The following is a 17118-nucleotide window of genomic DNA, read 5'->3' as shown; positions in this document are numbered from 1 at the left end:
TATAGACAAATAGATAGATAGACACACACACACACACACGCACACACACACACTCTATAGACATATAGATAGATACACACACACACACACACACACACACACACACACACACACACTATATATATATATATATATATATATATAGAGAGAGAGAGAGAGAGAGAGAGAGAGAGAGAGAGAGAGAGAGAGAGAGAGAGAGAGTCAGATAGATAGAATTATAATACTGAAATTTCCTATGTTTTAAATTTAGTTTCTCTCACGAATGTTTATACGTCACCTGCACAATGCCCACAATGTGCTGAGTTTTCCTCCCCTTCTTCGTTTGAATAAAGTCATCAAATTCTTCAAGGCTGAACCCAAGAACCACATACCTGCAGGAGCACAGGATTATCATGACTAGAGAGGACACTGGGTGACTGATTATAACTCCTTCAGAGTAATGATGCCTTTCCAGTTTCATTCTCACTAGCGTCATACAAAATTATTTAACTTGAGAATTTTATACTAAGGGAAGTTTGCTGTCTTTTTCACAAGCTGAGAAAACTGTCTGTTTATTGGCGGGTATTAATTATAAACAGATGGAAGATGAAGCCTTCAGTAAATCGTTTAGTATTACATTAGTAAAGTGGATATTAGGAGTTGTAAACTGAGTTTTCCACTTACTTGCCATAGTAGTCCCAGGCTCTGAGGTGGCTATCACCGAAGGCCAGCAGAGGTTGAGGGTTGTGGAGAAGAAAGAGATAGGCTCGACAAAGCTCACCACTCCACAGGGCTTTCAATAGGTCGTCTGCTTCTCGCACCAACAGCAACTAGAAAATAAAGTAACAGACTTACTATTAAATAAGTGTATGAGAAACCGAGATTCAGAGATTTATGTGGGTAGGGAACAAACAAGGAATCCAGTTGATTGGGTTAAATGTGGACGGAGCACACTACAGGTGTTTGGAAACTTTTTCTTGTTTTTTTTTTCTTTTTAACGAGATACTCAACTAATTCACTATAGGACAGTTGCTGAAAGAAATAAAACACAAGATATGTGCAGGTTAAACATGTGAGACCTTTCCAGGATTTTGAAGGAGAATTATATGTGAATGAGTGACAATTCCACTTTACTGGGCATGCTGTTAATGGTCATCCAACATTCTTGCTTTGTTTTCTGTATCCAGCAAACATCATCCCATCTTTGGGAGGGAAGGACTCCGAAGGAGGGTCATCATGGTGATGAACCATGATGGCACTCATTAGTGATAAGGATGGCAGTTAATCAGAGAAGACAACTGATCGTTGCGCGCTCACACACACACACACACACACACACACACACACACACACACACACACACACACACACACACACACACACACACACAATATCTATCTATCTATCTATCTATCTACTGTGTGTGTGTATATATATATATATATATATATATATATATATATATATATATATATATATATATATATATATATATATATATATATATATATATATATATATGTTTGTGTGTGTGTGTGTGTGTATGTATGTATACAGGGTGTTCCAGAAATATGTGCCGAAAATCAGGGGATGTATTCCTGACACATAATTGAATGTAAATTACTAAATGACCATATTTTCAATTCTCAATAGTTTTCGAGTTACAGCACCTGAGAGGTCTGCCAGGAATGTATTTAAATCCAGGGATTGTACAAAATGTCTTAGACAGATGTGAAATTACTTAACGACCATAAAGTAATAAGGCACACAGCAAAGTTGACAAGTTTGTCAGGAATGTGCCGAAAGCTGTAGAGTGTACAGTATGTGATAGGCTGTACATAAGTTAGTAATAAGAATCGTAATGATACGTTCGTGTGTGCAGTATCAGATAGTGTTATCACTCTTTACGTGGTAACATGCCATAAACGACAAAGGTGTTGTTGGGTGGTTGAGTGGGGATGGTGTATGAGGAAGGAAGGGAGGCGGTGGCGAAGCAGGAAGGTGATGTCGAGGGGTAGTGGAAGGACGGGTATTCACTCACCCACCAACACCCATCTACCAGAGATCGAGAGCTGAACGTGTGGATCAATCAGTTTTAGAGAACCACGTGCAAGCAGACATGGAGCAATACTGCAATGGTGACTATGCAGATATGCACCTGACACTGGGTGAAGCTAGGGGTAATGCTGCGGCAGCATTACGGCTGTACAGGGAACGTTATCCGAACCGCAGAGTGCCACACTGGCGAACATTTCTCGCAGTTGATCGTTGTATACGTGAGACTGGTACCGTTCGTCAACGTGCAATTCCGGGTGACAGAGGACGACCACGGGACATTCACATGGACAACATGGAGGACCGGATAATACAAATGATTGAGGATGATCCTGAAATAAGTACTCGACAGATTGCTCATGCTCTGCAGCTGCCAGTGGTGACAGTGTGGCGGACTCTACATCAACATCATCTACATCCATACCACCATCAGAAAGTACAAGTTTTAACTGATGTGGACTATCTTCCAAGGATGCAGTTTTGCCAGTGACTGTTAAGGAGGCATGCTGAAAACTGTCAATTTCCAGCACTTGTGCTATTTACTGATGAGGCAACATTCGGTAGAGATGGCACCATTAATTTACATAACCGGCATACTTGGTCTGGTGACAACCCACATGTACTGGCTCGACGAGATCATCAGGTACGATTTAAAATCAATGTATGGGCAGGCATCATTGGTGACCATCTGATTGGTCCATACCTTCTACCCCAGCGGCTGAATGGTGCAACATACAGACGTTTTCTTGAGGACACACTACCACCGCTGCTGGAGGATGTGCCCATTGGAATACGGAGAAGGATGTGGTTTCAGGATGATGGTGCTCCGGCCCATTTTTGGCATATTACAAGGGATTACTTAAATGATGTGTTTCCTGGACGATGGATTGGGCGAGGCGGCCCAGTGTCATGGCCACCTCGGTCTCCTGACATCACTCCCCTGGACTTCTACCTGTGGGGACACATTAAAAGCGAAGTGTACGCTACAGACGTTCCAAACCGTGAGGAACTGTGGCGCCGTGTGGAGGACAGTGCGGCACGTGTACGAAACAATCCTGGGGTCTTCGAACATATGCGTCAGTCACTTCTGTGACGGGCTGCAGCGTGTATCGAGCAAGGAGGGCGGAATGTTGAACATTTACTGTAAATGTTATTGTCATACTGGAAATACTGTTTTATTTTGTTAATACATCACGTTGTCCTTGGTAAATGTTTCATTTACGAGCAATTCCCGGAGTCAAAAACATTCAAGCAGACCTGTTAGGTGCTGTAACTCGAAAACTATTGAGATTTGCTAATATGGTCATTTAGTAATTTACATTCAATTATGTGTCAGGAATACATCCCCTGATTTTCGGCACATATTTCTGGAACACCCTGTATTTCATTCATTCATTCATCATCCAATCCTACATTGCCCCATGAGGAATGTGGGAGCCAGGGGCTAGGCAAGTTGGTCCTGACATTTAAGATGAGAGTGACCAGCCTCACTCATCCCTCAGTGGCATTACATGAACAATAAACCCCAACCATCCCTTGGATATAAACCGACACAGGTTCAATCCGATTAAAGCTCCGTAATTACCCACTAGACCACAAGGCGCCAAAATATGGTTATATGGTTACCACCCAGCATTGTAAATGGTTTCCTGGTGTACAGGAAACCATTTGGCTTGTCACTCGGTGTTGAGTCACCCACAGGCAGAAGGAAAAGGAAAGGATGAAGGAAAGAAAGACAGAAGAGGGAGCGTAAAGTCACCTGTAGGCAGAAGGAGGAGGAAAGAATGAAGGAAAGAAGGATATATATATATCATCAGTCGTTTGAGTGTCCACTGCAGGACCGGCGTATCCCAACCGAAGTGGGGACGATACAGATAAAGTATCTCTACCAAGTGGTTTAGGCTGTCTGGTAGTGATTGTATGTAGGGTGAGAAGTGCTTGTAAGTGTGATTATAATGTTGGAATAGCATTGGATGTGTGTGTAGTCTCTGAATCAAGTATAATCGGCCAACGCAAGCCGACTGGGTGCAAGCATACTTTAGTATGAGACACTGGTTCAACAACACCACCCCATATGTCCGCCAAAGAAGTACGTGGCTTGGTGAACACTCCCAAACTTTATTACCCTAGCGGGAAGCGAACCCTCATTCTCCCATGAACGAAAACCCACACTCTACCACTGTACCACAAAGGCTTATATATATATATATATATATATATATATATATATATATATATATATATATATATATATATATATATATATATACACACACACACACACACACGATATCCCCAGTCCTCATTTTGTTCCTTGACATTTTTATTTTTTAATGCTAGGAAGAAGGAACTGAAGGCCATGAGCCCGCATACTGTTCCTTTCAAGAGAAAAAAAAATTACAAGACAGAGCCACATTCAAGATACGATCATTTCGAGATGTCTGGACACACTGCGTTTGAAAGACTGGAGATCATAGCTAGTAGAAAATACAGACAGAGGGAGACAGCTCCAGGGTTGACCTGTTGCTTAAATGAAGGACTGGGAGTAATACTCTACAGAGGGGCGGATAAAACCGTGTATAAAGTCAACAACTGTGCAGAAGTAAAGAAGGAACGGAGTCGGCCTAGCACACCTAATATATAGGAAGCAGATTTTAAGAGAGATGTAATATGATCTTTCCAAGACAAGTCCCGAGTGAATGAAACCCCAAGCATGTTCAAGGATGATGCAGGATTAAGCTGAATATTACATAACGTTAGTGGTTAATCCTGTGGAAGATTTTGTCGGGTTGATGCATTAAAAACAACAAGATTATTTTTACCCCAGTCAGAGATATGAGCCAAGACAGATATTAGGTGTGCCATAGCCTCATCCCTTGTTTGTTGAAGTAACTGCTGAGATGGACGTTGCAGAAACCAAATGGAAAGGTGAAGGGTGTAGTTATGAGCGTTCGAGTGGATAGAGTTAGATGTATAGCTTAGAAGGTCATTGATGAATGAAAAGAAGACAATTGGTGATAGGACAGAGCCCTGAGGAACAACATTGTTGATAGATCTAGGAGAAGAACGATGGCCGTCTACAACAGCAGCTATAGAACGACCAGAAAGGAACCTAGAGATGAAGGCACAGATAGAAGGATAGAAACCGTTAGAGGACACCTTGGAAATTAAAGATTTATACCAGACTTGATCAAAAGCCTTTGAGATGTCAAGTGCAATAGCAAAGTTTTCACCAAAATCCAGAAAGGAGGATGACCAGAAGTCTGAAAGGTAGGTGAGAGGATCGCCAATGAAGCGTCCCTGACGAAACTCTTTCTGACGATCAGAAAGAAGGTTGTGATAGGAAAGATGCTTTAAAATTTTTCTATTAAGAATTGACTCACAAACTTTAGAGATACAGGATGTCAAAGCAGTTGGACGATAGTTAGAGGGTTGGGAATGGTCACCCTTCTTTCGGACTGGCTGAATGAGAGCAAACTTCCAGCAAGAAGGCAAGGTACAAGTTGATACACAAAGGCGAAACTGTTTACCTAGGCAGGGTGAAAGCACAGAAGCACAGTTCTTGAGAACAACATGAGGGACTCCATCAGGCCCATATGCCTTGTTAGTATTGATGCCTGTGATGGCAGAAAATACATTAGCTGAAGAATGTTTAATATCGGCCATGAGGATGTCTGAGGGGGGAAGTGATGGAGGAACAGCACTGGAATCGTCTAAGGTGGAATTGGAAGAGAAGGTCTGAGTGAAGAAATAGCTACAGAACCATCAAAGTAGAAAAGAGGAGGGAAGGGTGATGAAGTAAAGTTGTTAGAAAGGTTGGTGGCAAAGTGCCAGGAGGAGTGGGAAGAATTCGAGTTGGAGAGTTGAGAGAATTTAGTATGGATGAAATTATTTTTAGCAGAACGAACAAACTTAGCATGATTCCAGGCAGAAACATAAAAAGGATGTAATTCAGGGATGGGTTGGCTCTTGTACCTTTTATAGGCCCTCTCCTTGTTGCGGACAGCATTAGAACAAGCATAGTTAAACCAAGGGTTTCTTACATTAGTCAAAGGATATGAGAAGGGAATGTATGCTTCCATGCCCAAGAGAATAACCTCCATAATGCACAAGGCACACTCAGATGGCTCACGGCCATGGAAGCAATAATCATTCCATGGAAAGTCAAAGAAGTACTGCCTGAGGGCCTCCCAATCTGCAGCTCCAAAATGCCACAGACGACTTTTCTTTGCGGGGTCCACAGGCCGTATCAGAGCGATAGGACAGGTTACGTTAATAAGGTTGTGATTGGAGGAGTCCAACTGAGAGGAAAGATTAATAGTGTAAGCAGAAGGATTAGTTGTAAGAAGAGGTCAGGTATGTTGGAACACTCTCCAAGGCGGTCAGGGATAGGGGTAGGGTGCTATACAAGCTGCTATAGGTCATTAAGGTGTCACGAGTCAGTGTGATTATGTAATTGAATAAACTCGTGACATCAACTTTGGTGGGAAACCGCGAATTCTAGTGGAATCCCGGTATTTATCGCTCAGTTTAACCGCTACGTATTCACCCGGTCGGGAGTGTTTTCAGAACAATTTTTCACTGTGTCATAAATGATCGTCTTTGTGCGAGACATTAGCACTTCTGCTGAGTGATTTATTATGGGCGTGTTTCGCTCATTCTAGCCGTTAGCAATGCGGCCATGACACTTGCCTCTTCTCACGATTTGAACTCAGTCAAGATTTGAGCGCCGTGAAAGTAGGTTGGGCCCAGTGCGTAGCAGTGCCGCTCTTGTCCAGTTCCTGAATTTCCACCGAGCGTGATTGGCGAGAGACTTAGTGTGTGCAGTGTCCTTCCAGTAACGATGCCCAGTCATCCACTTTGTCCACTTTTCTGACCAGTACTTTCTTTTCGTATTTTCCTAGGCTTAAGAGTTAGCTTTTGCGTGAGTGAGTGAGTGCGATCTCCTTATTTTGAATTCATTTTGAAATGTAACGTAAATTTATGCCATTGTAATCAATAAATTTAAGTTATTTTTCTTGAGCTTAATGTAATGTAAACTCGTGTTTTATTTACCACATTAAGCTTATTTCACTTATAGCTCCTAGTTTGCATAAACGCTTTGCTATTCATAACTGGTACTTAGAGCAGTCCTTTTGTATTAAGCTTAAAATCCGTTGTGCAACCAGGAGTTAATGCATCAGCAAGAACCTGTTATCATTAATAGCATTAGTTATTGATTGTCAGGGGTGAAGTCACTTTCTCCAGAGGCTAACAGTACTAACAAACAGCAGTTGTGAGGAATTAGTCTCTGCTGTGTACTGTTGAGAAAGTTCATAAATTCTCGTCCTTAGGGAATCGGCGAAGTACGCTGGCATAAAGTAATCATTGCTTGATTTTCACAAGACAATTCATTGTCCTGTTCTCAGTATTATTGAATAAATATCCTTTAATATTGTATATACATAAAAACCCCGTGACAATTGGCGACCTCATTCCAGGATAATAACTCCTAGCTCTAAAGTTATTCACGAGACAATACTCACTCGTTCATACTTAGGTATTTATCATTAAAGTCTATAGGCACTATCTTACTGGTGATTATTAATTCATTTTTATTAATTTACGTAATAGTTGACAGTCAGTTGTTTGTTTAATTTTCTTTCTTTACCAGTTTAATTAGATAAAACTGGTCACCACTAACCTGTGCCTATATTCTTTATTTTTTATTATTGGCATCTCTCTTTGAAAAAAATCAGTCAGTACTGAGTCACTAGTTTATTTAGATTAAGTTAGCATCATGTCTACCAGCATTTATGTACAGAAAGCCAAAGATATGGGGCTTACAGATCCGGAGAAAATTAAGGACTTTGTCCTCTCTCAGTTTAATCAAGAACAGCAATGCGAGAATGATGCTCGTGAAGAGCGTCGAATTCAGTGTGAGGAACGCGAAAAGGAGCGCGAACACGAGTGAAAACAATGTGAACTCGAGTTAGAACACGAGCAAAAACAACGCGAACTCGAGTTAGTACATGAACGAGAACAGCGTGAGGAACAAGAGAGAGAATGTCAATACGAGTTACAACAACGCGAGAGAGAAGGAGAACACGAACGTGCTGAGCGAGAAGCAGGCGAAAAACATGAATTTGAAGTGCTGAAGCTCAAGCGAGATTCCTTGGCTTCAGACACATCTGTTGCAGCTGGTCCAAGCTCCACGAGCGCTGTCCCTGCACATGTTATGGCGACCCCACACATCAAGCTTCCCCCATACAAGGAAGGTGAGCGAATCGAGCCATACATAGCTCGTTTTGAAGACATGGCTGAACTTTACCAGCTGGATGATGCAGCTAAGCGGCTTCAGTTTCTTAGCCTGTTTAAGGGCCCTGCCCTCGATATTCTTCACAGAATTCGTGGAGACAATCTCACGTATGAGATGATGAAGGCCGCACTCGTCAAAGCGTACGGTCTCACAGTCAACGATGCCAAGAGTCAGTTCATGAGGGTGCATTTACAGGATAGAGACTGCCGTTCAGTTTCTTGACCGGCTTACTGCTTACTTAGATGAGTGGATGGAGAAAGATGAAACTCCTTCCACGCGTGAGAGGATAATTGACCTTATGCTGTGCACGCAGCTAGAAAAGTTGTGGCTTACTGAACTTATGGCTTAGCTTAAGAGCTGCCAGGTAAGAGATGCTAGCCAAATGGTGAAGAAGGCTCAAGCATTTTTTACTGCATACGGGTATCAAACTCACAAGCATCATACCTGGAACAGGAAACCTGTTAAATCTGGGAAACCGTCTGAGACTGAACTCCAGCAACAAGGCCGTTCTCAGAATAATGGCCAAGGTCCAAAACCGCAGAGGAAGGACCAGGGGTAAAACACTCAGAAGCCTGACTGGAAGCGGTACAACAAGTACCCTAACCAGCAGCAGTATCAGCCACACAACCGACCGACAGGACAAACCTTTTCACCACAAGCCCCAGTGTATAGGAGGCAGGAAGCGAACTCAGCCTTCATTCCTCAGCAGCAGCAAGGTGGTGTCATCCCTCGCAGTACGGATACTCCCCCACAGTTCTCTAGTCCCACAGCGACAGTGAACCCCCCTCCACAGATGGCCAATGTTCCATCTCCCCAGGCAGTGAGTATGACCCCTCAAGTTTCTAGTTCATAGGGCACCATGTTTGCCGCATCATTTATTCAGCAGCCTAATCAGTGGCTAGCTGCTTCCTTCACAGGCCCTCCCACAGGTGACAGTGCTTTCCTTGTTTGGCCAGGGTTTGTGGGAGACATTCCTGTGAAGGTCCTGAGAGACAATGGGTCCTCAGGTTGCTCTGTCAGGCAGAGTCTAGTTCGGCCTGAGGAGTACACAGGTCAACAGATCCAAACTAACCTTATTGATGGATCAGTGAGATTGTTCCCTCATCTCCATTTTACACTGGTACGACACTTGCAGTTGTCATGCCAGAACCTTTATTTGACGTAATGATAGGCAATATTTCCAGTGCCAAGTATAGTTGCACCAAAGATGACGCTACTCAGACTTCAGCTACAGTAACACGAGCCATGCCCGAGGCTCCAAACTGTGTCACCCCAGTGACCATTGAATCGCCGCAAGATCTGATGTGTAGCCAAGTTGTTGTTCAAGAACAACAGTCTGACCCGACACTTGCTGCCGTGTGAAAGAAACAAAAGGGTAGAGTGATAAAGTATTCACGGGGAGGTCAAGCCAAGTTTCTTCGCAAACAAGGACGGCTCTACCGTGAGTCACGAACACCCGAGGGCGAGGTTCGACTGCAATTTGTCGTTCCCGCCAAGTACCACAAAGCAGTGTTAGAATGGGGTCATTGTTCAGCCTCAGGAGGTCACATGGGCAAAGGAAGACCCAGGGCCGTATCCGAGCTGACCTTTTCTGGCCAGGGATAGGACAAGAAATAGATAGTTTTGTCCATTCCTGCAATGTGTGTCCATGTACCACTAATCAGGGACATGTCCTTCCTGCGCCATTTGAAACCACACCCGTAATCTCTGAGTCAGTTGAGAGACAGGGCAGTGGTGAAGTGGGTGCAGACCTGACGTCTCGCCCATTGGCCACACAGGACACAGTATGTCCAGGGCCTCTACATACATATGTACTGTAAGTTAAGGGGGAAGTTCGAGAACCCCGCAGAGACAGTCCGAGGCTGTGTATGAATTACCTTGTGGAATGTCTCAAGCTGTGGGCCTCTCAGAGGATTCTCAGAGAATGCACATTATCCACATGAGTGTTCACACCCACGGTGGGTGTTAAAACATGACCTGCCCGAGATTGAATAGGGATTCTCAGCTTCCTAATGTTAATCTTAAGTGTTTAACCAGTAAACCAGGTTCCATTAGCGAATTGCAGCGTTTGATGTCCTGCACAGATGCCCAGTCTTTTCGCTCATGACCACGTTCCCTGGTTAATTTAGCGAATTGCTGTGTTTGATGTCCTGCACAAACACCCAGTCCTTTTGCTAATTAAGATTAGGGTTTAACCAGCAAACTGGGTCAGCGTTTGATGTCCCACAGAAACGCCTTGACTACGTTTACTGGTTAATAATGTAAATAGTGTACTTTTTGTAACATAAGTACTGATTGCTAGGCAGAGAGAGAGAAATGACACTTTTGATGCTCCACCTTGATTGTTTTCACAGGTGCAGCTGGTGGGTGCAGCATTATCGTGCAGATCAGCTGGTCGTCCCTGTCGCATGCTGCCGCCCCTTCTCTTCTGCCTCATCGTCATTATTTACTATAAATTTGTATTACATGATTTTACACGTAGGTACAGTTACACCACAACTGTCACACCTACACCGTGTATCGTCAGGACTCCATATTATAAATACAAATCATAATAGATAGATGGATATATAGATAGACAGACAGATAGAAGCAGCAAGATAGGTATTGAGTCTGCGAGAATCGAGCAGTGCTAAACATGCTTACACACTAATGGTTGATAGGCACACGACAGCGCCTTGTGACCATACACGCACATTCACACATACTCACACACAGGCTTCTAGAACATATCAACAACAGTGTAACATACGTGACACGACCCCTGCTACACCAGAATTTAGGAAGCAGAGCTCAGAAGGAGACAGGCCATAGAACTGACAGGTAGTAGGGAGAAGGAGGCTAGCAACATGGGGGAAAGGGTGGGAGAGAGAGAGAGAGAGAGAGCGAGACAGGGAGGTTAGCTCGCGGGACTCTATACTTTACTCGTGTGTGAGAGACTTTGTTAATATTTCCAAGACAAATAAAAATAGTCCCATCCTCATCTTTACTCTCCTGTCATTGCATGACAAAAAGGAATGAAGATTATCTACTTATAAAACTACTCAAGTATAACAACCACTCGTCCATGAGTATAGTATATGAATAACTGATCTACAAAACTTCACTACAAGAAGATACAAAGTTATTGTAACATATGACGGCAGCAAACATACGAACCTCGTCTACGAATCTACAGTGAATTTCTACAAAATACAAGCTACAAGCATACGAGTCTACAAGCCTACCAGCCTACAAGTCTACAAGCCTATGAGTCTACAAGCCTACGAGTCTACGAGTGTACAGTTGATTCTGGATCATCAAGATTTAAAAAAAAAAAAAAAACTCTTACAACCAACAACTCACAACCAGCTCCTGACAGTATTCTCTCCAACCCCACCTCCGTCTCCCTGATCATCACGCTGATTTAGAGGTGAAGAGGTCACAGGATGCCTTGCCAGTAGTTTAACAAAATATTGATACAAACAATCTTCCAATTTCTACGGCGAACCAACGAACTACAACAATCTACGATCAACTACAAGTAACAACTCTACGAGTCGTCTGAATAATCTTCTAGACACACCTACAATTAGCGGCAGTCTTCATTCCACAACGAGTAAATCACAATTGAAAGGGACCGAGAATACATCGAGAAAGAAAAACAAAACAAACAAACGAAGAGTGAGACACGACTCACAACTCACAACCATCTGACCTCACCCTCCTCTCTCCTACCATCCCCCAACTTCCTCCACTGACGCAGGAGTGAAGAGGTCAAGACGACGCGGCAAATACCAAGCCCATGTTCACAACTCATCTTACTCACTCATCTTCACTCAATTACTCATCGCTACTCAGTTACTCATCACAGCTACCAGTGTGGGAAGTCGATGTCACCATACGTTTTTGCTAAGACGACAACACGTCAATCAACTCGTGAAGGACAACGCTATCACCACGTGCAACACCACTCACACCATTTCCACCATGGTAAAAATTAGTGAGTTACATAGTTACTTCATTCATACGATACACAGTGATAGACAACACATTTTGCACAAACATATAAAACCTGCTGTATAATTACAACTTAAATACATATACCTACTTCAATTATCTTCATAATTCAATCATTAAATACTTGCACCAACAATAAATATTCTACACTGTATATAGTCATTCATTTATTATAGCATTTATTTACTACCAACGAGTGTTACCATTTATACTTACATAAAATACGTGTTTCATACATCCAGCTATACATTATTACATCTACAAAGTAATAAAGAAAATATACCATCACAGTTACTCAGTGAGCGATTAAAAGAACTGTATTAAACATTTATTAATTAAAGCTACCTAGTGGAAACAGATAAATTAAGTTACAAGAAAAAAAAAAATGGCCAACACAAATGACGTTAGCAAGAATGAACATCTTCCACACAATCGTGAAGACAAAGATTTCCACACAGTGCTGACCCATGTATTGCCCACGATAGGTACAGGTGAACAACATGTCATTGTATATAGTTAATACTGTATATAGTATATATATATTTTTTATATAAAATAACAAAATATGGGGCTATATAATATCATTTTCAGTGATATCTGTGCATTATAAACTAAACCTTAAAAAAGGGTCCCAAGGGAATTAACCAGCAATTATGCAACCATGAACAACACAGAAAAAGCGTAGACAAACGAAGAAAAACAAACTATAGAAAATCAATACATACAAAAAAAAAAAAAAAAAGAAATAGAGTAAGATCACATAACAAACAAATGAAAATAAACGTAAGTGTTACTACAAATGCCAAAATACCACATAAACTCCTTCTATAAGTGAAACAAAAAGCAAATTAGTGTTCTCTACAAGCAAGTGGCATGGCACATCATCACATAAACTCCTATAATCGAAACAAAATGATAATTAGTGTTCTCCACAAGCAAGTGGCATGGCACATCATGATATAAACTCCTTCTATAAGTGAAACAAAAAGCAAATTGATGTCTCCACGAGCTATTGGCATGGCACATCATCAGTATCATCGACCGCAGCATGACCGGATTCAAAGTGTCAGGACTGCAATTATTACAATTATGTAACTACAAACGATATGTAACAATTATGTAACGACAAAAGATTGCATTACATAACACTTCCTACAATTACCAGTATGTAATGACAAACAATATGTAACAATTATTTAACAGTTGCATTAACAAGATGTAACTTTTAATTAACTTTAACTACAGTTATAAGGCCAACACAATTATGTAACAGTTGCATTAACAAAATGTAACTACAATTATAAGGCCAGCACAATTATGTATTACTCCAATATTATGTAACAATATTACAATTATTACTACAATGTTACTGCAATATTATGTAACAAGTCACACAATAACCATATTGTATTTGTTCAATAATGTATACAACTTGTTTAACCCACCACATCCCGTCGACGTATGGGTACGTTGCAACGATTTGCATTTGCCAGTCCCGGCGACGTACCAGTACGTCGTGCAATTGCAAGGTCCCTAATTTGCACAATTTTCAATTTTCGCGCGTGATTTTTCGTATGTATACACGGGACACCTTCCTCTATTCCTCTACAAGATGCCAAGCAGGGACAATGCATTACACCGCATAACCTCCCCCCTCCCCCCTTCACGCCATTGTCTTGGCAAAGGACCTGTTATCAGTGACCTGGCTAGTAAAGATATTCAGGGCCAGAGTGATTCCCCAATCGATGACAATGTGGAGGACAATGTTTACATAGCATTAGAAGAAGAAACAGCCAGAAATAATGATCAGGTAATGTGGCAAAAAAAGGTCAGGTATGGTGATTAGTTAGTGAGTGAAACAATGCTTATAATGCCTTTATTACTGCTTGAAAACCAATATACTCTCATACTACATATACATTCATACCAAGTAAATAAATAAATACCGTTTATGAGTGGATAAAATAGTTACCCTCCCATAGAACTCGTTTTTTTTGGTGCCAGCATGTTAGAAAACCCAGTCAGGTAAGGAGGAACTCCTACCTGGATTCGGTATTTTAAACCTCAGGTGAGTGATTTCTCTATGAATTTTCAATGTTTCTCGCCAAAGGCGAAGGTTTTAGCCAGAAATTTTTTTTTCAAAAATACCTCGGGACTGGGGGATGTCGGAGGTGCGGAAAACCTCGGGACATGACGGGTTAACATATAATATTACTGAACCATTACAATATTAACATGAATATTATATGTATACAATATTATAATCAATATTATGTACTAATAGATTAACATATGTCAATAATAATTACTGTCAGAGGACCTCCAGCGTGTGACCGAGCAGTGCTAGGACTCCATATTATAATTACAAATCATAATAGATAGATAGATAGATTGACAGACAGATAGGAGGAGCAAGATAGGTATTGTGTCTGAGAGAATTGAGCATTGCTAAACATGCTTACACACTCTAATGCTTGATAGGCACACGACAGCGACTAGTGACCATACACACACATACACACATACACACACACAGGCTTCTAGAACATTTCAACAACAGTGTAACACACGTGACACGACCCCTGCTACACAAGAATTTAGGGAGCAGAACTCAGAAGGAGACAGGCCATAGAACTGACAGGTAGTAGGGAGAAGGTGGCTAGCAACATTGGCAAGAGGGTGGAAGAGAGAGAGAGAGAGAGGGAGGTTAACTCGCGGGGCTCTATACTTCACTCATGTGTGAGAGACTTTGTTAATATTTCCAAGACAAATAAAAAGAGTCCCAAATTCATCTTTACCTCTCCTGTCATTGCATGACAAAAAGGAACGAAGATTATCTACTTACAAAACTACTCAAGTATAACAACCGCTCGTCCACAAGTACAGTATATGTATAACTGATCTACAAAACTTCACTACAAAAAGATACAAAATTATTGTAAGATATTACATACATCACACTACATACCAATTAGTTGTTAATGTAAATGTAGCAAACTTTTCACTCAGTTTGACCTGAGTACAGGATTTTTCACCGTCATCACGGAGTTTTTCCCTCAAGCTTGCTTCTGTTAACGTAAATACGAGGTTTGATCACTCACTGGCGACTGTGTCTTTCTCCTGTACCAGGAGAGAACACACACACCACAGTGTGAATCTTGTGTGACTGAGTTAGGATTTATATGTATGTATATTGAATTTTTTTTTCTGAAGAAAAAATTATTTTTTATAGGGCGTAATATCACGAGTCGGCGCGATTATGTAATTGAATAAACTCGTGACATCAACTTTGGTGGGAAACCGCGAATTCTAGTGGAATCCCAGTATTTATCGCTCAGTTTAACCGCTACATATTCACCCGGTCGGGAGTGTTTTCAGAACAATTTTTCACTGTGTCATAAATGATCGTCTTTGTGCGAGACATTAGCACTTCCGCTGAGCGATTTATTATGGGTGTGTTTCGCTCATTCTAGCTGTTAGCAATGCGGCCACGACACTCGTCTCTTTCTCACGATTTGAACTCAGTCAAGATATGAGCGCTGTGAAAGCAGGTTGGGCCCAATGCGTAGCAGTGCCGCTGTTGTCCAGTTCCTGAATTTCCATGTAGTGTGATTGGCGAGAGACTTAGCATGTGCAGTGTCCTTCCAGTAACGACGCCCAGTCATCTGCTTTGTCCACTTTTCTGACCAGTATTTTCTTTTCGTATTTTCCTAGGCTTAACCCGCCCCGTCCCGTCGACGTATGGGTACGTTGCAACATTTTGCATTTGCCAGTCCCGGCGACGTACTGGTACGTCGTTCAATTGCAAGGTCCCTAATTTGCACAATTTTCAATTTTTTGTACATATACACGGGACACCTTCCTCTATTCCTCTTCAAGATGCCAAGCAGGGACAATGCCTTACACGGCATAATCTCCCCCCTCCCCCCCTCATGCCATTGTCTCGGCAATTCACCTATTACCAGTGACCTGGCCAGTAAAGACATTCAGGGCCAGAGTGATTCCCCAATCGATGACAATGTGGAGGACAAAGTTTACATAGCATTAGAGGAAGAAACAGTCAGAAATAATGATCAGGTAATGTGGCAAAAGAAGGTCAGGTATGGTGATGAGATAGTGAGTGAAACAATGCTTATAATGCCTATATTACTGTTTGAAAACCAATATACTCTCGTACTACATATAAATTCGTACCAAGTAAATAAATAAATACCGTTTATGAGTGGTGTGAAATAGTTACCCTCCCATAAAACTCGTTTTCTTTGGTGCCAACCTGTTAGAAAACCCAGTCAGGTAAGGAGGTACTGGTACCTGGATTGAGTATTTTAAACCTCAGGTGAGCGATTTCTCTATGAATTTTCGGTGTTTCTCAACAAAAGCGGAGGTTTTAGCCAAATTTTTTTTTTTCGAAACTACCTCGGGATCGGGGGGTGTCAGAGGTGCGAAATAGCTCGGGACGTGACGGGTTAAGAGTTAGCTTTTGAGTGAGCGAGTGAGTGCGATCTCCTTATTTTGAATTCATTTTGAAATGTAACGTAAATTTATTCCTTTGTAATCAATAAATTAAACAGTTCTTTTTCTTGAGCTTCATGTAATGTAAACTCGTGTTTTATTTACCATATTAAGCTTATTTCACTTATAGCTCCTACTTTTGCATAAATGCTTTGCTATTCATAACTGGTACTTAGGGCAGTCCTTTTGTATTAAGCTTAAAATCCATTGTGCAACCAGGAGTTAATGCATCAGCAAGAACCTGTTATCATTAATAGCATTAGTTATTGATTGTT

General features: G+C 41.6%; 1 protein-coding gene across 1 annotated transcript in view; it reads right to left on the bottom strand.

Moving 5' to 3' along the window:
- Positions 1 to 1230, bottom strand: part of LOC145397278 (uncharacterized) — a 149481-nt gene extending 148251 nt beyond the window's left edge. Inside the window, exons 1-3 of the mRNA XM_080270474.1 lie at positions 1141 to 1230; positions 664 to 809; positions 278 to 371 (exon numbers count right to left, since the gene is read on the bottom strand). Coding sequence (XP_080126600.1) covers positions 278 to 371; positions 664 to 809; positions 1141 to 1230 — 330 coding nt within the window. The remainder of the gene's footprint in view (positions 1 to 277; positions 372 to 663; positions 810 to 1140) is intronic.
- Positions 1231 to 17118: the final 15888 nt, after the last annotated feature.

This window comes from Coenobita brevimanus, chromosome 40 (assembly GCF_032717465.1).
Source record: "Coenobita brevimanus isolate Jiangsu-jjx chromosome 40, ASM3271746v2, whole genome shotgun sequence".
Taxonomy (NCBI): Eukaryota; Metazoa; Arthropoda; class Malacostraca; order Decapoda; family Coenobitidae; genus Coenobita; species Coenobita brevimanus.
The sequence above is the reverse complement of the archived record's forward strand: the minus strand, read 5'-3'. Positions and strand labels throughout refer to the sequence as shown.